The 26,182-nt window shown below is 37.7% G+C and overlaps 2 protein-coding genes across 6 annotated transcripts in view; both read left to right on the forward strand.

The window, feature by feature from the left end:
• Positions 1–25,203, forward strand: part of LOC140164227 (MLX-interacting protein-like) — a 60,426-nt gene extending 35,223 nt beyond the window's left edge. For 2 of the 5 annotated variants that reach the window (XM_072187480.1, XM_072187483.1), the window contains 16 exons: positions 3,582–3,750; positions 4,300–4,395; positions 6,785–6,811; positions 8,426–8,520; positions 9,636–10,136; positions 11,754–12,807; positions 13,590–13,750; positions 14,625–14,754; positions 15,315–15,409; positions 17,339–17,392; positions 18,318–18,374; positions 19,648–19,735; positions 20,345–20,444; positions 20,737–20,860; positions 21,738–21,867; positions 22,612–25,203. In XM_072187480.1, coding sequence (XP_072043581.1) covers positions 3,582–3,750; positions 4,300–4,395; positions 6,785–6,811; positions 8,426–8,520; positions 9,636–10,136; positions 11,754–12,807; positions 13,590–13,750; positions 14,625–14,754; positions 15,315–15,409; positions 17,339–17,392; positions 18,318–18,374; positions 19,648–19,735; positions 20,345–20,444; positions 20,737–20,860; positions 21,738–21,867; positions 22,612–22,733 — 3,003 coding nt within the window. In that variant the 3' untranslated portion in view covers positions 22,734–25,203. The remainder of the gene's footprint in view (positions 1–3,581; positions 3,751–4,299; positions 4,396–6,784; positions 6,812–8,425; positions 8,521–9,635; positions 10,137–11,753; positions 12,808–13,589; positions 13,751–14,624; positions 14,755–15,314; positions 15,410–17,338; positions 17,393–18,317; positions 18,375–19,647; positions 19,736–20,344; positions 20,445–20,736; positions 20,861–21,737; positions 21,868–22,611) is intronic. The other 3 variants (XM_072187482.1, XM_072187484.1, XM_072187481.1) reach the window with 3 other exon arrangements.
• LOC140164231 (uncharacterized) overlaps positions 1–26,182 on the forward strand; it is a 446,047-nt gene that overhangs the window by 60,156 nt on the left and 359,709 nt on the right. The window lies entirely within an intron of this gene.

The following is a 26,182-nucleotide window of genomic DNA, read 5'->3' on the forward strand; positions in this document are numbered from 1 at the left end:
AAGGGTATAAAAATGTTTTAAAATAACATTCAAAAAATATTTTTGAAAATTTTATAATGCAAAACATTCTAACAGAATGTTATTTAAGTGTTGCCCAAAATATGTTACAATAAATAAGGTTTTCATGCCCTCTTTATAACCTGACATGTAAATGTTGTTAAAACGTTTTGAATAAATGTTTTAAGAACATTTTGTGCTTGCTGAGATACTGACCCTAATAATTTGCATCCATCCATTGTAAAGCACATAAACATATTCATGATACTTTTAGAAACAAATTTAAATTGTGCAAAATTGATACAATATATTTCATAAAAATTTGTCAAATTTTGGTCATCCATGAAATTTGTAAAACTTTTAATTCTTGCAACATGTTTTGCTTTAATACCCTTAAAATTTGGCAAACTGAAAGTCTTTACACGATCATAAAGTACAAGTGTTTTTTAATTGTGAAAATATATTTTGCTGTTATTGTTAGAACATGTGTGCTAGTGCATGAATGAATATTTCACTCCAATTGATGTGGTGTTTCTTTTAGCTGATTATTAGGCCCCTAACAGTCAATTTTGAGTTTCCCGTCACATAATTTCTGAAAACAAGTGAGGGAACTTTTCTGCCTTTCATTTTATATGACCAACACGCATGTAAAATGTGTTGTTATTTGCCGCTCAATCACTTGAAGATGGATGTTTAGCCCAAATGAGATTCAAAAGTATATTAAAAAAGAGTCTGCAAGGTTGACAGCAAAATGTATGTTTTGATTTTGATTTTTCCACAAAAAATAAAGGGATTTTCATAATTGTTTTTGTAAATATAACCAGTTTTTATCGGTATTTTTTGGAAAATCACAATAATGAATTCAAGTGAGGGTCAGAAAATGAAGTGAGGGCGGGTGACGGGAAACTCAAAATCGACTTTCCTTGGCCTTATCCATAAAGTGGAAATGCTTGTGGGGCATTAATTTTCATGCATTTCATATGCTCAACACACCCACTATGGACCATCATGGCCTCATCTCAGTGGACGAGTTCAATAACCTCAATTAAACACTTATAGTGCAAAATTTGACCTCAAGTATGAGTTATTCAATGAATGTACAAATTATGTATTGGGGTTAAAGAACTGTGCCCTGATAGATGAACATGTTGGAATCCTAGTGACCTACATGTATTTAGCGAAAATATGATTGACACAAATATGTTCTTCTCTGGCACATAATTAGAGGAGGAGATCCGGGACTCGACTGCCAATTGATACAGGCATGGAGCAAAAATTGGGGGTGTTCTGTTTGCCTCGGAATGCGCTCGAAGCCGAATGCAAATGGGACATGGACATTTGAGAGACGCACAATTGATACGACTTGAACGCGATACCAAGACGCTATTTAGATGAGACGCAAAATTGCTTTTGTTCATCTCCACGCACCGTTGGCAAGAACCTCCAATTAAGAAAACCTCCAATTTCTCCCCATAGCTGAAGGCGTGATTGCATGTGGTGGTATCGGGAGTCCCTGTTCTCCTCTAATTCTGTGGTATATGGATGAAGACCAAAAGTCATGATAAACACAAGTAGATCAAAAGCAGCTTCGTGCGAAAAATTCACTCATGAAAATGACCACTTTGTAGTTATTAAGGTACCTACGTTGTTTTTAGTTAGCAATTTATGTACCCTTTGACTGCTTAACTGTAAATACTGTATTTGACCTAATGAAACTGTTACTCTGTTCCACATCCAGTGTCACCTCATGCATATTGTCCTGGGTATGATTACCTACACTAGCTTCCAGAAAAGTATGGCAGTCTTTTGTTCTGATTGACGCACGTGCCCTGTCAATGAGCGACATACCTGAGCTTTGTGCTCCTTTCCAGAACGCTGCACTGCGCCGACCAATGCTTTGACGCGTAATCGGCCTATCAGATTATTATTTATTGTTATTGTCAACAATTGAATCAGCCAATCAGAACCTCAAGTGCCATTCTTCTCTGCCAGAGACTCTATGTCAACCGAAGGGGCATGGAAACTAGCATTACAGACCTGATAAATGATTTTTCAAAGTAAAATGCTAATACCTATTACAATACATCCAAAGGTCCAGGGAAATTAATGGGTTGGAGCTGGAATAGATATGGTGGGTTTATGTAAAAAGTTTTAGAATTTTAGGCACAACCTAAAAGTGCCCTCCCGTAAAATTCCCACCAGCAAATAAGGGCACAAAACCTTAATTCTTGTTGGGATTTCAGAGGAGGGAGCTCTCTATTTGCACATGAAATTTACCCCAAGGCAAATGAGCCCAGGTGCCGCATTAGCTAACGCGTTACGGTATGGTAAGTCAAATGTGCAAAATCATTTTTGTAGTGATTCCATTTGCTAAAGAAAGTTCACCTTTTCTTTGTTGTGCCTAGAACTAACAGGGTTGTTACACAATAAAACAAAGTCAAAAGGCTCATTGCACTACAGAAAATATATCCTGCCAAAAGGCTCATTGCACTACAGAAAATTATATCGTGCTATGAGGCGTAATCTTTTTAGTATTTCCAATCCTCAAGTATATTCACGATTAATTTTCATAATGTGGTTATGAGGAAGGTCATAACATGAGGTCAAACGCACAATGATCCATTGATATGTCTGCTGTAGGACCTTGTGCTTTTTAAGAGCTCTTCTTGTTTTTCATATTGTGGTTGATACTGACCTTAATTTTGTTGCCAATTGTTGAAATGTGTGTTTTTTTCCTTTCATTTTAGTTTTTTACCCCAGTAAGGAATTGCTCAATTACTTGTTTTCTAGGGAAGCCATCATGAAATGTGTCCACATGTTAAAATTCCCAGGAGGAAAAATTGCAAAGTTGTCCCGCTGATACGCTCTCAGAAGGACTTCATCAGAACGCATAAAGCGCATACAAATTTGCAATAATGCTGAAATGTGCCAAAAAGTTATTATTCTTGATTTGTGGAATAAGAATTTTGAAACCATCCTGTTTGGGCCTGGACATGGTAACTCCTATTACCTTCTCTCTGCTCTGCCCAAGAGCAAACAGATATAAATTTAGTCAACGTTTTGGGATCAGCCAATTAGTCCGAAAAGAGGTAAACTTAGGGTTTGGGCATTTTAGGTTAGGATTAGGGTTTGGGTTAGCATTAGGGTTAATGTTGTTAGTCATGGGTTAGGGTTAAGATAAGAGTTAGGATTAGAGTTGGGTTTATTAAAAAATTTACATTTTTCATGTTATTCTGTAGAAATCCATCTTTGAGCAAGAATGTCTCTTTAGTGTTTTTTGACAATACAGAGGAAAGCCATGCTCCACAAAAAGACAATAGATTGGTCTTGTACAATTATACATGTTTGTACAGCCACTTGTATCAGTAAAGTTGCTCAAACTCCAAATAATGTATTGTCAAATAGATAGAATTCTACAGTATTCCACACTCCTTTGACCTAGAATACAAGTAACAACCCTGCTGTAGACACTAACTAACGTAGATAACTGCTTTTTGCCTTAGTAACCCATGTATCATTGATGTTTTGGTGTGCCACTACCTTTGCATGCTGCAAATTTGATTTGTTGCACATAAAATGCATAGGCCTCACCGTTGCAGGATCCACTATTGCAGGAGATTCTGCGAGGAACCCATCAGAGCCCGGATCCGGTGCCGATGATCTTGGACGAGGAAGCGTTGCTGTCGGAATTCACGGATACCCTGTTTACGAGTCTGGATAGTAAATTCCTCTTCCCAAATCCAAAGGAGTTGTGTGAGTATAGCTGAATTAAGGGTGGACTTAACCCTGGAATTATGGACATTTTTTGGGCCTCATAACTGCTAAATAATTGGTCTAAAGTATATAAAAGTATACATATTTAGAATGGCAAAGACTTGATAAATTCATCTCTGAGGCAAAAAAAAAAAAAAAAATACTTATTTTTGGAGAGATCCTCTAAAATTCTTAAATAAGATAAAATTATTAATTTTTAAAAACTAGATGAAAATATCTATTGAGAAATTTGCACCAAAAATGATTGGAAAATGCTCAATTAAAAAAAAATCATAAAAAAGCCTGATTTTTTGCCCAAATCAGAACAAATACCGTAGTTGAATTGGTTCAACAAAAAAGGGAACTCTGGTCCTGGTGGAACTGGATTTGTGCTATGAAATGGTGATACATAGCCAGCTCTTGTGTGATCAAGGCTTTATGGCACATTTTAATAAGATGCTTTAAAATCAAATGGCATTTTTGAAATTAAGAAGCCAACAAAAATGTTGCATATTATTTAACATCATTTATGCTTTTCATGTTATATAGCACATATGTCCACCAATGCTGACATCATGCAGCCCGGTCTCGTCCAACTTCAGCCGTCGTTAGAAGAGTTAATGGATACGTTTGAACCATTACAAGGTAGGTTGGTGGACTTGAACAGTAGCACAAATCTCTTAAATGGGGCTCAGATCAAAATGATAGATTAAAGATGTGTTACCTAATTGGAAAGCCAGCAACCCTGCCGTCAGAAAGTGCTTCCCGTTCCTCACCACAGCCTTGATATGGCAACACAACGTAATTCAAAATATGACATTTTCAGAGTTTTACCTTAAGATTTTCCTAAAAAAGTTGCTGAAATTAGAAAAGTGTGTTTAATTTTCATTCTCATAAAAGTTTCTTTATTTGTTCTTCTTAGTCTACAAAAATGCTATTGTCAAAGGCAAATTTATATGACAGAACAACCTGTTGAATCTGTTGCTTTTGTATTGTTTCTGCAAGAGATACAAATATGCTATGTGCACCACGTAACTTGAGATACATTATTTTGCCATACAACTTGGTAACAAATTGCAAAATGAGGCTGAGATGTGTCAAGCTATCTTTGAAACTGTACATTTTGGTAAGCTAAGGCTTTTAGAAATGAAAAGAGCGCCCCGGATTTACACAAAAATGATCATAACTGAAAAAGTCAACATTTTGAGTTGAGCTGTTTTAATTTGCCATATTGGGGCCGACCAGTCTGTGAGACACATGCTATTCTTGCACTCTCTCTTTTCCCCCTTGCCACATCCACAAGACAGGTGCCACACCCTCCTATACACTAACCCAAATATTACTGCATACTTCAAAATACTACAGCCTTGACACCTCTCCCCAAACCACCCAGAGGATAGTTGGGTTAAGAAAACCTCATAGTCATATATTTCTTTCAATGACATGAAATTAAATATTATGCTTGAGACATGCTTCCTTTTGTGTTATGAGTGGTAACCTCATCCCCATGTTGGTGTACTATGTGCTGCAAAAGTTTGTACTCTTCTATGGGCCATTGATCTATGCATGTTTTTGCTACTAATATAAACTGCAGGAGCACTTTAACTCAGAACTTCAGAATTAGATCGCTTTGACAATAGGAGGTTTCCATGTAAGGTAGTAAACCCCGAAAACAATTTAACAACCCTTCTGGTGGGGACGCATTTTAAGCACCACATAATTTACTAATCTACATCTTGGATATTAAAATATCTGTCTGAACACAACATCACTCAATTTTGTAGACATCTAATTAACCCATATTGCATCACAATTTGCATTCCAAAATTTGCGATACAACTTTCATAGGGGTGCAAAATGTGATACCACTTTTTATTATGTTATCAACTTTATATTCCTGTTTTGAAAAAAACATTACAACTCAACTTCAAAAGTAAGGTGCAACTTGGCGACACAAGTTGGACAAATAATTTTGATACCTGGCACGCCCTACCTTTGTATATGAAGCTTAGTTTGTTCTGTATGTGCTTGTTTATTTATCATGTTGTTGATGTAGGTTTGTCAACAAGTAGCTAGACTGGGTGCAATAGATCATTCTACAAGATTAACAAAAAAACAACCCAACACCGAATATGCATTATAATCAAAACATATTCAACCAATTAATTACTGGTGATTTGGAAGGCATATTGGATCATGTAGTGGCCTCAGGATTCAATACGCTGCTTCAAGTACTGAGCGATTCACGCCATGCCACACGCTCATAGAACATGCTGTCACCAGTGTCTAATAGGTGTTTGGTTTTATTGGCCTCATACAATGTCTTTCAGAAAAATTTTGAAAATGTCTAATCATCTGGTGAAAAGGTCTATATTGTGCTATAGTTAGACTCAGTGGGTGCTATATGGCGCTGTGTGCAGGGCTTTTAAAATGTTCTGAGACTTCCTGACATCCTTAGTAACCAATAACTGGTGTGTTTTGCTTACTGCTTGTGCTGGATTTACCTTTCCCTATGCACCATAAGTTGCAGGTTAACTGTACTTGTTTGTCAGCTGCTTGGAAGTGGACCTTCACTGTCTTTCCTTGACTGTCTCATAAAACCCTATGTGTGAAAGCAATGGATGTTTAAGCTTCCCTTTTCCTGTATTCATGCTTGCTTGCTTAGTAAAGGAGGCTATTACAAGTTGGTATTGATGGTGATGGTGTGTAGATTTCGGCGGTAGCCGTACTGTTACCCGAAAGATGCAGTGGTGTAGCCAATGGTGGTGTGGGGGGGGGGGGAAGAGGCAAGAGGCGCCTCCCCTGGTCGAAGTCTTCCCCCCTCCCCCCGTTAGATATGCTGTCTGCCCTAATATGTAAGATTTTTCGGCCTTTTTTGTGCTTCTTAGTCAATTTTTTTAAAATTTTGCCCACCTTGATAGTTGCCTTGCTCCCCTTTAACCCCCTAAAAATTCCTGGCTACGCCACTGGAAAGCTGATATCAAGAGTGTTGCATCAATAATGTTTTATCTACTTGCTTTACCTCCTATTCCAGGCTGGATGCTGGAGATGGGGTCGTCAGGTCAGTTTATATAGACTACCTGCTTAACCTGTCTGGTTAGCATGTGGTCACTAGGTGGCGGTATATTAAGGGACCTCTTAAATTGTACGCATAATTCTCTCAGGGTCACAGTTGCCGACTATGTACACCTTTTAATGTTGAGGGCGTTTGTTGCATATTTCCTATGTGTTTTCCATAGCAAACATGGAGTTTGTACTCAATTTTTTTTAGAGCAGAATGACCATGCCCATGGCAAGAATTATTTAGCATGACACTCTACATACATCAAAATTAAGTGCTTTTCCTAAAAAGTGCATGCTTTATAACACCATACAGCTATGCTAAATTATATGGTTTATACATGGAAAACTAATTGTGCACTGTCGCCTAAATTCTTGTTACATAAAAAAAGCACACATTTTAAATCTAAGTAGTGTGCCAGGTGCTTGGGGAAAATAATCTGTAGGTACACTATTATGCCTTCCTTGAGCAACATGATGGAGTCTAAACTCTCCTGGTCCAACCTGTGTGGCAAATAGTACATGTGACCTTTCACCATCTTTGTGTTAGAACTTCAAATTTAAAAGATTATGCAATCAGTCAAGTTCTTATTTTATGGAAAATTCAGAGAGCTTAGATCCAAGAATTTGTGTGTCTTGCTGTGCCTAGTTTATAAACATGTTTGATATTGCCCATTCTGGGCCCGATTTTGGGTTACTCCTACATGTTAGAAGTCACTCACAAATCTAGTTGTGTGAAAACTTCATACTCCACATAATCCCTTAATTATAACGAACTGTGCATCTCTATACCTGAAGGAAACTCATAATTTTGGCTTTAAAACCCTCAGTATTAAGAAAGGAAAAATAATTATCTGTTTCAGCTACAGTGTTCCCTCAATAATTGTCTTGCACCTTTGAATGCGTTGTAATAGGATTAAGTAAGGCGCTGTGATCTCTGTAGAGCGCCATATAAGTATTTGGTAATAATGATAATACTAAATCAAATGTAATACTTTTAAAATCGATTTAACTCTTCTGTGTAGTGCTTGGGATTAACAATTCAAATCAACACATTGATGCCCTTGCAGCCTGCAGTTAACATTGTACCCAGGACAATGTGCACAAGGTATCACTGTAGCTGAAACTGATAATTACTAATTTCTTAGACCCTATTCACACTAGTGGTTTTTTCCTTGATTACGATCATTAAGAGGCGTCCACAATATGTCATTAACATACTACAATTGTGTCATCAGTAGTGAATGATGAAAACTGACATCATTAGGCCCATTTGTAGCATGATTATGTCATAATTAAGACCATGAAGTCGCAGGGAGATCTGAATTCTGTAATTTTAAGATAATTGCTCAAAGGACTGTGATCACAATATAATGCTGTTAAGTCACTGTGTGCCCGCATTTTGTCGTCATACCATGAATATTCAAATTATGATGCAGACTGCTTTTTAACTGTGACCACTTTTGTTGTTTAACTTATCCTAATCAAGTAATTAGACCACAATAACAAAAAACTACTTGTGTGACCAGGGTTGTTGAACGGTCCTTTTATACATGCACACCCCACAATGATTTGTTTGATGTATTAATGCTTCATTTATGGTGTTTACTTTCAGATGTGATGAAGTCTGTTGCCCATAATTTCCATACACCTAGTACATTTGTGTTCACTGGAAATAATTCAATCAGACCTGTCGTCCAAGCAGCACATGTGAGTCCAAACTTTGTTATATAATTTACACCCTATACTTTGATCAGCTCGTATTCGGCGGGAATTATAGGCTTTATCACTACGCCAAAAAGTAGATCCACATTAATAGAGATGTAGTTGATTTGACTGGTCTATATTTTGCATGTTAAAGAAAGTATAGACAAAGTATAGGACTTCAATTATAATACTTCTGGCGAGATGTCACAAGACAATTCTCCAAATGAAATATATTGATATTAATCCGCGATGTTATATGGCCCGCCGATTACGAGCTGATCAAACTGTACACTATTTTGCCAAGACCTTTTGCACTGGTCAACCGATTGCTTGAAAAGAACTAGGTTACATCTGCATCACACAAAGCTTTGCATAATGCATACTGATCGGCAAATGAGATGCTGATGTGATGATGACATGATTCAATTAGCCAATCAGAAGCAAACCTCATGTTTATACCGTAAACTATGTCGAATCAGGCAGTGCGAAAGGTCTTTGTAAATAGGTTTAGCTACTTATAAAAGTCCTATTGGTAGAAGGATGTGCTAACTGAGATTAATGTAAATGAAGGATTTAGGGAATTTCTCATGTAAAACAAAACAATGGTGCTACATAAGATAATATTATGGTTGTATGACTTCAGCTATAATTAGTCTGCACCAAATGAAGAGCTTATTTCCAAACCATGTTAAGTCCACAAACACACGTCTGATTTACCTGTGCGATATGGGTTGTGATGCTATAGGTATTATAATTTCAGTTTGATGCACCATTACAAAGCAAACAGTGGATGGATGCATAGTAACAATACTGTGTGAGGCCTTGATTCCCAAATAAGAACAATAGTCTGCATATTGTTAACCAGCATTGTTGTGGTAAATAATGCCTTCTTGATGGTATAACTCATTGTTGCTAATGTTAAACTTGTCAAAGTATAAATTGTGATTGTATCACACAAGTAAATGAGAAACTTGTGGTTGTGGACATAACACGGTTTGGAAAGCTCTTCAAATAGTGGCTACTCTCAGTGGCACCGTTTAAAAATTTGGCACGTGTAAATTGACAGCCTTACATGTAAGTACATTAATACCTATATTCATCATGCATTTCCATTACAGTTCTTGGGTGGGGCTTCATCGTCATCAGTACATGATGTCACTCCTCCTTCAACTCCAAGTGTACAAATGCCGCAGCAAAACCTGATTGAAAGTATGACATTACAAGACTCCGTAGACAGTCTCAGCAGCAATCAGTCTATGTCACAGCAACAGCAGCAAAATCAGCAGATGCTGGAAATGCATCAACAGCAGCAGCAACAACAGCCACATCAGTTCAACACACAGCAACAAATCAGCAGTAATCAGCAGCTTGATGGCCAGCAGTTTATCATTACCCAGCAGGATTTGCAAACTCATCAGCAACAGCAGCAGCAGCAGCAGCCATTGACACCTCAAGACATTAGTTCACAACTTGCAGCCACTCAACAGCAGCTGCAGGAAGTAAGTCGTCAGATGTCAGCAGCTCAGCAACACATTAACAATCGACAGTCAGCTGTAAATCAGCAGTCAGTTGTTGATCATCAGTTTAATACACAGCAGTTACAGCAGCAGCAGCAACAGGTATGAAAGTTTGATTTCCTTCTCAGCTTTTTCATAGCACAAGAACTGGGTTTCTTTAAACAAACTTAAAGTGGTACTACACCGCCTGATAAATTTTATGACTAATTTTGCATTTTTCTCAAAAAACAAAATTTATGTGTATTATAGGGGCAAGGAATCCAATTACTTCACTGAAATTTCAGTGATTCAAGACAAGTGGGTCATTATATATTATGTTAAGAAATGAGGTACATTCTAGCGGTACCTCTTTTCTTATCATAAATACCGTATTTCGTCAAATAGTCGCCCCCCCCTCAAATAAACGCCCCCCACCACTTTTTTCAACCAAGATGTTTCAAAAATGCCGATATTTCCATGCTATCTTGTGTAGTAAGCTTACCAAATTGTCCACATGGTCGATAATAGCGTCAATGATTGGAAACCCGGAAGTGAACCAGAAGTCAGTGTTTCTAGTTCATAGTTCGTCATTTTAGCGTGAGTTTTAAGTTTACCTAATGATTTTAACGGGAATTATCGTTCTAAAATTGACCTTGAATAAACGCCCCCTGTGGGAAAATGTAACGCCCCCGGGGGCGTTTATTTGACGAAATACGGTAACGTACCACTTGTCTTGAGTCACTGAAATTGCAGTGTAGTAACTGGATTCCTTGGCCATATACATAACTTTTGTTACCGGTGTGTTATTATTGTTTGAGAAAAATGCAAAAATAGTCACAAATTTATCAAGGGGTGTAGTACCACCTTAAAGTGGACATTTTCAGCTTTTTGATAGCACAAGAACTGGCTTTCCTTGCATTGACCAATACAGTAAAAACACAAAAAGACTCTTGAATTTCTACAGGGAACCTGCAGACCTGCACTTATATGTATTATAAACCTTATGAAGGCAGCAGATGAATAAACCTACCTTTTATGCCCTACTAACCAATCACAGGCCATGGACAGTTTGATTGACAGGAGCGTCAAATGCGAACTATAGTCCTTAAATTCAGAAGTACAAAGTAAATCTGTGGTATCGAGGGTCGATGCTTTGCGTCACACGGACTGCGGGTTAAAAAACGCGACACATAACGAGCGTGCTGCGCTCCGCAAGTACAAATCGTGCAGCAGTTGGCGCGGCAAGAAGCATTTACACACGCATTGCACTGAAATAATTATTCTCATATACCTCCTGTTTCCGAGGTCTATTTACTTTGTGCTTCTGAGTTGACGGACTATTATAATAGTTCCTTTATTTCTGGCTTTTATCGTAGTGAGGTATTTTAAATGTGTCATTTTCCTTAATTACTGAACATGCATCTTCCAGAGACTGCAGTGGATTTTGATGAAACTGTATCTAGGGGTCAATTGATGTCATTTTAAACAGTTATGGGTTATTCATGAATTTTATTATTAGTTTTTAGAACTTTGAGTTTTGTTTGAAAAATCACATGACACAATTGAGTTTTTAACAGCCCAAATCGAGAATGTGAAATCAAGCGACACTCATGATCCAGAGATCTCTGTATGTCTCGACAAGTTACCTTTCCTGATTTTTCTTTGAATAGTAATATGTATATAGCAATTTGACAGGTCTCCTAATAATTAGTTTTTTTCTTCCTATTTTTCTATTTCAAGATCCAGTTGATACAGCAGCAGCAACAGCAGCTTATTCTACAGCAGCAAACACAGCAGAATCAGCTGCAGAATCTAGGCATACCATTAAACAGTGTAGGTCATCCAGCCACCTTGCACAGTGCTACAGGTGACACCACACATATCTTACTGAACAATGCTGACTTGGCTAGTTTACAGAGCCACATTAACAATAGTAACGGCATGAGCCCATTACAAAACAACACACAGCAGCAGCCCCAGCAGCCCATGCAGGGAATAAACACTCAGCCGGTGCTGAACCCGCTGACATCCGTGCAAGTTAGAATAGCACCTGGTGATGATGTCAAAGTAGGCACGCCTATTCATCAGTTAGCTGCTAATGTTTCTCAGCAAAACCAAATTCCTCATGTTCGGCCACATAGAACTTTATCGTCACAGTCTGGTGTGACGGTGAGGACAGTCAATCAGGCACAAAATGTAGCAGGGACGTTGACTACCAGTGGGCAGTCCAGCCAGCTGCAAGGTTTGCCCACGATACTGTCCACTGGTGGCAATCAGACTCAAGCTATCAAGCTATTACAGCAGGTAGCTAATCAGGTGTCACAGAATAATCAGCAACAGCCACAACAGCAACAGCAAAGCATTGCTGTCCAACAGACTGAAAACAAAGGTATTATCACACAAATTTTTGAACAAAATATGATACCGACTGGAAATAACAGCTTTGTGTCTGTCCAACAACCTGTTCAACAACAGCGACAGCAACAGCGACAGCGTAAGCAACAGCCGCCAATACCCGTAGCAATTACCAAAGCAGTACCTCAGGCAAAAACTCGAACTGCGCAGCCAGTCACTAAAAATCAGCTGGTGACATCAGTGGCAAAAGTGCCCAGTCAAATGAAGGCTACATCAGGTACTGCGATACCCATGGGAGCCAAGGCTAAAACTAAGAGACAGCCTAAACCAAAGCAACAGCCGGCTAAGATAGCACCAGCACCGCCTAGTAGCACAAGTACTAATAACAACATCACAGCTCCTAGTAGTACAGCATTACTTACACAACTTCTTACACAAGGTAAGTTATGAGCCACTTTTAGACCTTTTAAAATCAAAGTTTTCCTGAAGATAGCTGTTTGTTTATGATGACCCACTGTATAAGATTGAGTCATCACACAGTTATTGAGTGCAGCTAGTTGCCATGGTTGTGCCTGTGATTAGTGAGTGCTTATGTTATGGGTGTGATTTGTCTGGATTTTTCCATATTTACTGGATTTTTGTGGCCATATGGTGAATATCAAAATGGATCCCTTCCAAGCAGCAGCCTTTCAACACACATCTTGTCTGTACATGAATTGTGAATATGCAAATGGCACCGGGACAGTCAGGGGTTAACACACTAATTAAACTGACTGTGATATACATGATGGCTCTCTAATACACAGGAGCGATGGCTTAACATCCCCTCCAAAGGAAAGAGTACTCTCATGATTCACTAGCCCATTCCAAATGCACCAATGGGAGAGTTGAGGTCTGAATTTCATCATCTACAGATGTTGCCAGTATAATTTTTTTGCCCAGCAAAATATTGTACCTCTGACATATTTAAGTGAAAGCCGGAAATTGAATCTGAAACTAAATCGCTTACAATATTAAAAGATTACAAAACCTATTGGTACCCTATCTTCTTACCAATTATTATACAATCTTTTAATATCCTAAAAAAATTGTTTATTTTAAAGAGTCTTAATAGGTGAGAACTTAAAACTGTTCAAACTTGTAGACCCTCATCAAGATGTTTGTGACATTCAAGTACAAATGTTGATCTTATTTGACCTGTCATTGTTTTAATATTTACAGGGAGATTTGAAAGTGCTTTGAGGGCATCAAGTGCTCCTCAGCCAATCAAGCCACTACCGCCAGCTGCAACAACAACAACCTCAATCTTGATACAGCCAATCAAGACAGAGTCAGAGTTCAAATCGGCAAAAACCTGCACCATGCCTGTGGCTCTTAGTGTGGTAAGTTGCATATCTTTTGGCCAAAATGATCTTATGTGAATAGTATCAACCAGGCTGCAAAATAAGGATTCTGAAGCGCACCCATTTCAAGGCAATTTTGAAAGGGCACATCTATTTTCCAAGGCAATTACATGTTAAGAATAGCAGCAATTAATAGGGCATCAAGGCAACTGGTAGGGGCACCGTAGGCAACTGCCTTTGGTTATTTTGCAGCCTGGTATCAATTAACACCATTATAAAAAAGAAAGTTTACACATATATCTTGCAAGTTTGTTTTTGGTTGGAGCTGTATAGTCTTCAGCTGACATCTACCAGCCTTCAAAGCACACAGAGGCCTACTGGGCACTTAAGTACTACTATGAGCATTCTGTGCCAAAGAAAAATATCTAGGGTTCAGAGGCACAACTTATTTTACCAAACATGCCAGTCTAGGTACAGACAGAACACATTTTCCATAAAAATCAGCATTCAAAAGTGTTGCTAAGTTAAATGAATAATAGTGTATATCCCATAGATTTAAAACCAGAGAACCTAGACTCGACCACCATCTTGATACATCCATGGAGCAAAAATTGCAAGTATTTGTGTGTTGCTCGGTGCCTTTGTGCGACACTAGACCCACTTCATGCATGGCGTGACGCACAGACTGCATCGAAGGAGCGATGTAATGCATTATATTGATTATTACGCAAAATTGTTTTTGTTCGTTTCCATGTACCGTCTGCAAGGACCCGAAAACACCCAAACCCCCCATAACTGTCCTTGCTATTGCACATACCGTTATACTGGTTCTCTGGTTTTAATTCTGTTGTATACCCACATCCACAAAATGTCAATACTTGACCATTATTTTGTGTTCTGTGTTTTATTTTAGACATCCAGTCTGCCAGGTGGAGTGCCATTCATTGGAGTCTCTCAGACACCGAGTCTCTTCACCGCATCGCCAGCATCAACAAGTACAACAAATTCAATGTCTATCCTTGGCATTTCATCCGTCTTATCTAGTAGGTTTATAATTAATTGGTATTAATATAATTTGTCTCAGCCCCCAGCTCTTTCTAGCCTCAGCCCCAGCTCCATCTAGTCTCGGCCCTAGCTCCTTCATCACACATCACATTTGTCACATATTGGATAGCGGTTTTCCAATGCGACTAGCCAAAATAAGAACTCAGAAGTAGAATCAGCGTGCATGCAATAATTTCTCGAGCAACAAGTAATACATGGTCATTATCCTACAATCGCTGAGTGATTGTGATGCAGCACTTATGAAAAGCGATGGATAATCACAGCTTCATTTTCATCAGAGATTCCAAATAGTGATTAGCACATTTGAACATATTTTACTTTTTCGAGTCTCCAGGGTCTGAATTTCAACAAGAATTGATTCTTGTAAGATTCGGTTGCGAGAATCAACTCATTGTATCGTACAGTAAGTGCAGCGACTATGATCATTGATGGCTTTTGATTCTCGCAAACCAAGATGAAATCGAGACCCTGGTCCATCCCATACACACAACTTGATTTAACTTTTTGATTGATTGATTGATTGATTGATTGATTGCAGCTCCAAGCAAATCGGATGAGAATAAACCATCGTTTACAATTGGCATGGTATCATCACCGCCAACACCATCAGCATCTGGATCATCAGCTGGAGAGGTAAGCACATATGGCATCTACTGAGAATCATCAAAGTGATACAGAATTCAAACTTAGCATCCCTGGGTTATGATGGGCTCCAATGTAGTAATAATGAATCGCTTCCAGTGCCTGGTGTCATGAAAGTGTGATCAGTCTGTCTATTTAAGGCAGAATCCACTCGCATAGGTTCCTAAAAGATCAGTTGAATTTTCAGGCCCATGGAAGCAATTTTGTCTGATCAATCAAATTCTGTTGGTTCATGACAGTTTTGCATGATGAGTAATTGTGCCAGCCACTATTTAAGGATGGTCTTAAGCCTGGAATTATGGAAACTTTAACTCTAAAGTATAGAAAAGTATACATGATATCCATCGCTGAGGTCAAATTTGGGCAAAAGTAGAGAAAATCCCCAAAATAAACTTTGGACCAACAATTTAGAAGTTCAGAGGCCCAAAAGTTTCCATAATTCCATGGTTAAGACCACCCTTAATTAAGAGTTAAGCCTATTACAAATCCAAGAGCAATCATATTGTGCACCTCTCTGATCAAGCTATTGTATTCAGCAAGGTCCTTCAGTGGTGTCTGACTGCTTTATCTGATTATCACATAAAAATAACTAGGGGACGCTTGGATCCCACGATGCTACACAGTTTGATCGTCAAATGAGGTGTGATATGATGATGAAGCAATGCAATTAGCCAATCAGAACCCCACTTTTGTGTTTATGCTCTAAACAGCACTAAATCGGTAGACCACAGAAGAACCTTGCCAAAACTTATAGCTATTGTTTGATCAGTGGAAAAATCACACTCATTATCAATAATGCAAATCAGGCCATGGTGCAAATTGTAGTTTGGATTGGTGCTTGCTATAATTTGGCAACACTCATCTAGAATACGGATTGTGGTGCTCTTTGAAAATGAAGTAGTGAAATATTCTCAAACTATCATACCAATCATCACATCAAACACACGTTCCCTATAATTATCTATGCACAATTTCAGACTCTACCTTTCTGAACACTGCTATATTTTCTTGGCTGATACTATTTATTTTTCTGGAAATCACATACTTTTCACTCATATCACAGCATTTATTGAGCGCTAAATCAAAAAATTACCCCAACACTGTAGAATAGCACTTGCAAATTCATTTCCTTGTCAAGCTAAGTATTACAATTTACAAGGACTTGAAAATGTTATTCGGAAGAATCACAAAAGTCATGTAAATACAAAACCAAATCTTTAGCAGCACAGTATCTTAATAATAAGATTTCGCTACATGTGCTTGATAGATGTGACAGCTTTTGCATTTTACAGAGCAAGTTTCAACGTCAAATGGGCTATTCCAGATGAAATCCATAAACCCCTGTAAAAGACCTGACCTTAATCTCAAATGGGGTCGCCCATTCACAGGTAATCCCATTTGAAATTTACACTCCCTGTTTGGGAGATTAATGTCATGTCTTCCTTAGTGGGTGTGGATTTCATCTGGAATACTCCAATAGGGGCAAAATTGCAAAGTAGTTCAGGTGACTGGCTCCCATATTAACTTTTCTGGGGCAAACTTGTGTGAAATGTGCAATTTTAATGCTAATACGGAACAAAATTGGTGACATCATACAATGGTACCTTGCAGTGCACAGTGATGAGACACAAAAGCTGCAGGAACCTACGCAAATTCCTCTTTAAAGAAGTTTAACTACGCATTATCATCCTCATATTTTATTTGTCCTTTTGGAAAAAAGGTCCACGACCCCTGAAGAAGTGTGACCCACATTTTGGTCGAGACCCACAGTATGTGAAATCCAGGGCTAAATTCATTTTGGGTGTAGAGCATGATACTCAACGGGTGTTTTGCCATTTTGATAGGTGAAATGTCAGTGTATGTTTTTTACCTACATCAAGGGGATATACATGTACATGTATCTTGTGCTCATTTGTTTAGGGTGACCTTACATCTATGGAGCAATTAGAGATGATGGAGAACAGTGCATTACAGGTAGGCCTATTTCTATATATAGGCATCTACTTACCATATATAGGCATCTACTTACCATATATAGGCATCTACTTTGCATAGAGCAGGAGAAAGTTTGTCTATTATACCATAGGATTCCATCTACAAGGATATATGCCTGTAAATGAATATTGTTTTATTCAAAGAGATGAAACTTGGACATATTCCATAAAAACATTATTTGGAGTTTGAGCAGCTATATTACTGCATGATACAGACGGTTTTACAAACATGTTTTATTGTAAAACCAATCTATTGTAATGCTTTTTTGGAGAGTGTCTGCCTTTCACCTCTTTCATAAAAAAACCCAAAAAACAAAAACAAAAACACTCATTTGAGCTGATGTTTGTAGATGAAATTCTACGGTATTGTAACAAATATTTGTTTAGGAGAATCTTTTTAAGAGTTGGGCAGCTGCTTTTGAAGCTTTTTTTACTGGTGTTGTCACATTCAGTGCATGAAGGTTAAAAAGTCTCTATGATCATATACTCTAGGTTCAGTTTCAATTCTACATCTGTCTTTTGCATGGTCTTGTTTTCTCAGTAGTGTGCACATGATGATCTTTCCTTACTTACTTTTTCATCATTATTTTTGTGACTGGTCAGGGCAATACTCCCTCATTTCCATTTATGTCCCACTCGAGTCTGTGTTGCAGTATGACAGGGAATGATATTGCATGAAGGAAAAAAAGAGGAGAAATTATAATTTTTTCTTGACAAGTGGCTAATTTTTGTTTTCCTTATCTCAATTTTCAATTTCGATTCTCAATAAATATATTTGTGAGAGTTACTCATCAATGTGGTTAGTTTATCTCTGGTATTTGCATGTATATGCATTCAGCTGGTAAATTAGTATCATATTAAAGATGTTAACTACCTGTAAAATGTTTTTTTTTTCTGTTTTACAGACACCAAAGAAAGATACTCACATATCTGCAGAACAGAAGAGAAGAGTCAATATCAAGGTAAGTGTGACCTTTAACCCCAGCGCTGTAAAATCTTATTAAGGGAAGCCACTGTATATGCATGCATCCGACGTGATGTAATGATGATTTTGTTGACCAGGCCAGCAAAACACCCAAGGCTACTGGTCGCTGATGGTGTACTTACCGCCCGAGGGATCTGGGGTTTGAATCCTAAAGGAAACAAACAACTTCTTTGTTCATCTTCTTCCTTCCTTCCTCCTTTCCGAGCACCAAAAAGCCCTTTCAGGGTAATGGACGTTTCTTTGTTTTTAGCAGTTAAATGAATTTGTGTTGATCTGGACTACTGTGGTTTACAAGTGACATTGCCATATTGAGTCGGTGTAAGAGAATACAAGTCCAATAATGCTCACTTGAACTACAGCAACAGGTGCCTGCAGTCATGATAATCAGTTTGATCACCTCATAATCGCTGAAATTGTTCGGCTTTTACCTCTACGCCTTAAAGTAGACACATGTTAAGAGTGATATAGGTGACCTGTCTGGTCTCTATTGTGCATGTTTAAAAAGTAGACAAAGTATAGAACTTGAATTAATGATTTGTGATGCTTCTAGGGAGACGTCACAAAATTGTGAAAATAATTATAGCAGTGGTGTTAGTCCAATATGTTAGGAAAATATGCAAACAGATGACTAAATAAGCTGTATTTTCACTCGTAAGGGTTACAGTCACTGACGCCATTTTAATTTTCACAGACGACTTGACCTTAGGAGGTCATTTAGTAGACTTTTTTTCTGTTTTGTTTTCGTAAAAACAGTTCGCCCTGTGAAAAGTTAACTTTGTCGTACGTGGTGCGGAACTTTCTTGCCACCAGGCGCCAAGTTTTTTTACATTGCTTCCCGATTCTTCTGATCCTATGGCAGGGCACGAGGGCAGTAAAAGTGTTTCAGTGGTGTATTTCACTAAATTTTTAACCCTTTTTATAACTCAAATAAAAAATTGTAAGTTATAAATACCCTTTAAGGAGATGTAACTTTACGAAGGCTTCCTGTAGTAAATCCCTATTACTTATGAAGGGCACAGATCGTAAATCATTTTAGTGAAATGGATTTTACGATGCATCATAATTACTATTGATTTTGAGACTTACAAAGCTTAGTAAAGTTGAGTGAAATGGACTGGGGCAAATGCATCCAATTGCTATTTACTGCGTTCAAATTATAATAAGAAGTTCATTTAAGTTCCATTGAAGAAAATCTATCTGCAATGTAATATGTTTGATGTGGTTTCTTTTCCCCCATTTTCCTTATCTAGTCTGGATTTGACATGCTGAATACATTAGTGCCATCACTGATCCAAAACCCTAATGCTAAAGTCAGCAAAGCACAGATGCTGCAGAAAGGTAGGTTCACACACTTCTACTGTATAACTGAAATATGATTGAAAGTCACGATGTGTGGAATATTGATCTAGAGATATAGCCAATAATAGTATTCAACACGTATTTATCTCTTTATTTGCAATAGTATTCAACTTCTTTGTATTTGATTGTTCTGAGCAACACTAAATTGGCCATGTCTCTAGAAGCATAAGTAAATTTTGATGGGGGGTTTGCAGTACAATACAGCTGAGAGAATGGTTCATGTAATGAAATTGAATCTAATTGACATTGATCTCAGAAGAAGTGTTCAGAAGACACCAAGACCCAAAAATATGACAAACAGATGTAGGAACATGTAGAAAAGGGCTTATTCCTCGATTCCAAAAGCAAAATGTTAATCTTTTTCACAATATCCTCATAACAACTGCTGCACAGTACCTCCAAAACAGGAAATTCTGGGTTTAGTCAGCAATGAGCAATGTGTTTAATTTGAATCGAAAATATGCACTCCATATGATAGTAGAGTCCCTTGTTAGTGAGTGAGTGAGGAAGGAACTTTTGATTTAAGTTAACCACATGACAATTGCTGTACACTAATGTTTAATTATCTTATTGTTCTTCACCATTTAGCTGTTGAATACACCAAGAGGCTTCAGGTGGAGAGATCTCATGTGAATGAGGAGATAGACACACTCAAGCAAGAAGTAGCTGCACTCAATGTAGCTATCAGGTAAATGGATGGATTTACTGAAAGAAAAGCAAAATGGAGCAACTTATTTTTGTGAATGATAGGGCCTAAAAACCTCAATTTACATATGAATCTGTGCATGTAGTTGATACGCAGCAGCATCATCGACGGTCAATCCAGAGATCAGACACATTTGGTTCTGGTGCCTTAAATTATAAAAACTTCAAATTTCATCCTTAGAAGATGCCCTTCTGTCATTGAAGGGCAACAATTTAACAATGAGCTGGTGGAATTCTTGTGTCTAATTTTAAGTTATTGTTTGTGTGTTTTTCAGTGAAACTCAATCTCAGCTACCAGCCAGTGGTGTGCCAGTGACAAGACAAAGGTTTGATATGATGAAGGACATATTTGATGAATACGTCAGGGATAGGACCACTCACAACTGGAAATTCTGGATTGTATCCTTTGACACATTTATTGTGACCACAATAAATAGTTATAGCCGTATAGTGTACCCCATATTTCCCAGGACCATATTGAAACCGGGTCTGGGATCCATCTTTTATCTATTTATCGGTTCAGTCCAGGAACATATTGTTGGGTCGGGTCATGGCTGCATTACATTTGGGCTGGGGAAATAATTTAATGCATACCAGGAATTTTCGTCCATATAAAATACTCATAGCCTTGGGTTAAACTAAAAAAAAAAAATCTCTGACTCAGATAATGCAGTATGCGGTTTCTGTACTTTCTTTTATGTAATAATAGCAAGTTTGCAGCAATTGGCGAACGGGAACTGAATTTGACGATTTGATTTGTGTAGGAAGTTCATAGACTCACTATACTGGGGTATTGACAAAAATAGAATCAGTCCAGTCTAGAAGAAAACCTTGCGAGTCGGAGTACATCCGGTTTGCCTTCAAATGTTTGAGTTGGGTCGGGTTCGGGGGTAGATTGGATGGGGAACTCCAGGATTAGGGTAAAGAAAATCTTCCCCAGCAGGGCTCTTATTCAAGTTATATTCAGAGATATCATTTTTTTTTTCAAATTATTAGCTTAACTGCTTTATGAATTGATCAGTAAGCAGTATGCATTTTCATTAAATAGGTCAGTACCATCTTGAAGTGTTCATTGCCCTAGTATCCATAGATTATAGAGAAACAGATGGAGCCACAACAGGCAACATTGCATGTTTGTATGCAATGAGAATGTTTGAATATGCCCAAGACCATTTGTTTTATAGCCCAAGTCTAACAAAAATTCACACATTGTTGCATGTCTTTTTCGTTTAAGTAAAAGATATCAAGTTGTATTCCTTGACATAGTATCCTACAGTTCAGCATTATTATTCGGCCACTCTTTGAGTCCTACAATGCGTCCGTGTCGACAGCGTCAACTGAGGAATTATTCCGAACTGTGCTTTCCTGGTTGGATCAACACTGTTCACTTCTTGCCTTACGCCCTAGTAAGTAACACACTTGACATGCATTAAATGCATGAGAATTTTCAGTTATAAAACTGAATTCATTTTTTTTTTCCGCAACTTAATTTAATTGCAGCCTGTTTTCGGTACTTTTTGCCCATCACATGCATTTTCAGTTTTTTTAGGATTGAAAGTGCAGTCTCATGCCTGGCATTTAGGGATTCAATCATGTTTCACCGTATGTTCATCACTGTTTAACAATGATACATCTGCGTCGTTTACTTCAGCTACCCAAGTGAAGTAAACCAAGCAGACGCATTGGACACGAATTGGTAAACGGTGATGAACAACTGTAAAATATGTTTGAATCCCTTTCAACAACAAAAACAAGCTAAAGATCATATAATTCACATGATTATTTCATGAGGAATGTCAGTTATTCATTGCTACTCAGCCTTACAAAAAAGATGATGGTGATTTCTCTGTTGATATCAGCAATAAAACTACAGAATAAAATGGTAATGTTTACACAATGGACTATTCCAGATGAAGTCCGTACACCCCCTATGGAAAACATGCCCTTAATCTCCCACACAGGGAGTGTAGATTTCAAATGGAGTCACCCATTCAGGTAACCCGACTTAAAATTCACACTCTTTGTGTGGTAGATTAGATATGTCTTTCATAGGGGGTGTATGGATTACAAATGGAATGGCCCAATTATACATTATCTCTCTATAAGACTCCTCACAAAAACAATGTGTTTGTTTGTTTCCTTTTCACCAGCTGTGCTGTCGTCGCTGACATTGCTGAGTAGGACAACCTCGATACTTTCAGATCCAGGTCAGGTACCACAACAAGCTGCAGAGGCGGTCAGCAAGCGTAACGATGACGATAACAAGAGATGAGAATGACCGGTCAGTCGGCCAGCCGGCAATCTGTAATTAATAAGCTTCTGTGTAGCTAGTTGGAAACAAGTAGGAACTGACGTTAACTGGAATATAATGAAATTTGCCAACCTGATATGGTGTATTCTAGTTCTCTTGTGAGATTCCTTGCCTTCCACTCAAGCCAAACAAGTTCGCGTCAGACTTATATACGACAAACACAAAAATTGAGTCGGTCATAGTTCATCAGCAGCACAGATGATGCTCCGAGAGTTTCCAGTCCAGTTGTACAAAAGAGTGTGTGCACAACCGAGTCGGTTTGAAGTTGAAAAACTGTTTATTAAACATGAGTTGTACAAAAACATTGTGAAATCTTGTGATAGATACATTATGTATATCAATGCAATGATAAGATGTGTATATGAATGTGTTGATTTTGAATGGGACGTAATATGACATTGAGAATATTGAATGTCTCTAAATTGAACAAGCTGAAATTTATGCAGTCCTCCTTGTCTGTGTGTATATTTGGATAATAATGTTGACAGACATGAAATTTATGAAGAACAAGTATTTTTGATCAATTATAGCTAGATATAAAGAGTAGATATACCTAAGGTAGAGACCAAAGTTCTCCCGTTTTGTAAATGTTTAATTCTGTGTTGTTTTCCGTTTTAAAAATAACCAAAAAATTATCCCACACTAGGGAAATCTTTTTTTTTTTTTTCATATTAAAAAACACTGAAAAAATACAAACAGTATGTTTCTATCTAGAAACACTGAATCAAAAATTTCAATTCACATGCGCAAATCGGCGAAATATTTCGGTTAGATATTTAATCGGTTTGTGCATTCTGTTGAATGTACATTCAAAATGAAACCCAAATAATTAAATTTTGACTGTTGTCGCAAACTAAATTTTCTATTTTCTACTTGGAATTCCATGAAATTTCTCCATTTTCTGTAAAACAAAGAAAGAATTATGGTCTCTAACCTAAGGTACCTGTGTGATTCGTGCGAAGTACTTTTAAGTTTCTATTTTCACATACAGAATTTTCGCACCGAAGGGGACCTTATTGTACAGTGGTAATAAAATCCATACCTTGACAATATAATGCTATATGACAAAATGTCATATACATGTATGAATGACAAAAAATCATATACTTCTTGTTAAATTGGTGACCTAGCCTTTATTGGGCTATTTCAGTTGAAACCCACACATTATATATGGAAAGCATGACCATAATCTTTCACCCCTGGGGTGTAGATTTCAAATAAGAGTTACTCATTCAAGTAACCACATTTGAAATTCATTCATCTCTTTGTGGGAGATTAAGGTCATGTCTTCCATAGAGGTGAACGGATTTCAAATGGAATTGCCCATTTGCAAAAATTCACAAATTAAAACCCTCAGGAAAATTACTACTTAAATAGTACGAGGCAAAATTGTGTTAAAGGTTGAAAATTATAATTGATTAAATCTAGTCAATCCCCGATGTTGTGGCCAAAACTGTGGGCCTTCAGCTGGGTGTATGACCTAAGGTCGTCCGAGGTCAATCTGCGAGGAAGTTTCTTGTCCCATGGTTTGCATTTGGTCATCATGAAACTTCCTCACCGATTGATGAACTTGTGCACTATATTGGCAAACATTGTCCCTGCCCTCTCCTGAATTGTTAATTGGGTGTGTTGCCCAAACCCATATAGAGAATAAGTCAACGATGCTTAAGCCATCAAGTATATAAATACACTCAATGAGATCATTTATTGTAGGTCTCTTTGTTTGTTTGTTTGCTGTTGAAAGAAATGTATATATGCCAATTTGAATACATTGTAGACTTCACTATCATATTGAAGACAAAATGAAATATGTCTCTCTCTATGTGTTGATAACTCTCTTCAATATAACTTTGCCTTATTCTTTTCATTCTGAATGCCCATGTTGTCAAAGAATATTTATAAACCACATCTCCTTATCCAGAGCTGAATGAATGAAGCGAATAATAAAATGCTCTTTGAGAATTTTGGCATCAATTTAATTTTTGAGTCTAAAAAGCACAACTGGTGGGAGAACACCTGGGGTCCATTTCACTAAACTTCTAACCCTTCGTAACTCAAGTAACTGTTCGTAAAGTTACGAATACCTAATACTAGAGGTAATTACGAAGGGTCTTGTAGTAAATTCCTATTACTAACAAGGGGTACTGTTCGTAAGTAAGTTTAGTGAATTGGAAAATTACGAACGATTTCGAGACTTGCAAAGCTTCGTAAAGTTTAGTGAAATGGACCCATGAAATCTATACATAGGTGCTATCAGGGAGCGACCCAAAAGATCAATGTAGTCCTATAATCGTAACTAGTTTTGTTTCATAGCTGAAACCACCCATCCTCCCAGTCTGTAATAAAACCGGAAATGGAGCAAAACTAATATCAATATTTTTTTAATTTTATAGGAGAAATATAATCGACATTTTTAATCCCCTCCCTCCCTCCCTCCCTAACAAAATTAGTTGAGTTTACAGGACTGCATTGATCTTTTGGTTTGGTTCCCAACTATTGTAGAACACAGCAGCAATCTACTAGGGATAATAAATCTGCATCAACAATTCACCTTCTCCATTTTCCCATAAGCCTTTGGGGGTAGACCTATTAATTCAGGCATGAGAATTTCAGTTTTAAAACTGAATTCATTTTTTTTGTCAACATTTCTGCAACTTTATTTAATTTCAGCCTGCTTTTGGTACTTCTTGTCCAATTTCACGAGTATTTTCAGTTTGTTCAATTTTTTTAGGAAATTTTAGTCTCATGCCTGTATGATGTTGTCACACCGTTGCACACATTGTTACTGTGCACTACACAGCAAATGCGCAGTGACGATAGTCGCTAAACAATTTGTGCATTGTCTGACGTCAAATGATGACATCTCAGGTCTGCCCGCAAAGGCGTATGGGATTTACAAATAAGAGCAATACTTAATTCACAATCTAAAGTACAGGCATCATTTCCAAGGCATTGGGCTATTCCAGTTGAAATCCATACACCCCCTATGGAAATGATCTTAATCTTCCACACAGGAAGTGTGAATTTCAAATGGGGTTACTGGAAAGGGCGACTCCATTTGAAATTTACACTTTCTGTGTGGGAGATTAAGGCTATATGTTCCATAGGGAGTGTATGGATTGTAACTGGAATAGCCCAATGGTTGTGAACAGTAGTGATGAGATCCTGATGAAATGGCACTCGAAGAAATTTACTCCATATTGCTGACTGTAGAACTGCCTTGATGGTCATTAATGTGGATTTACTGTCCAATGTGGGCTGCTTCCTAATAATAATTATTATCTGTACCAATTCCAGTTACAACACATGTATATTGTTCTGAGTAGGATTAGGCCTATGCTTACTGGTGGTGCATGAAAACTAGTGCTACAGCCCTGTCATATTGATTTGTAAAATTAAATGCTATATAT

The sequence above is a fragment of the Amphiura filiformis genome, chromosome 11, assembly GCF_039555335.1.
Source record: "Amphiura filiformis chromosome 11, Afil_fr2py, whole genome shotgun sequence".
Lineage (NCBI taxonomy): Eukaryota > Metazoa > Echinodermata > Ophiuroidea > Amphilepidida > Amphiuridae > Amphiura > Amphiura filiformis.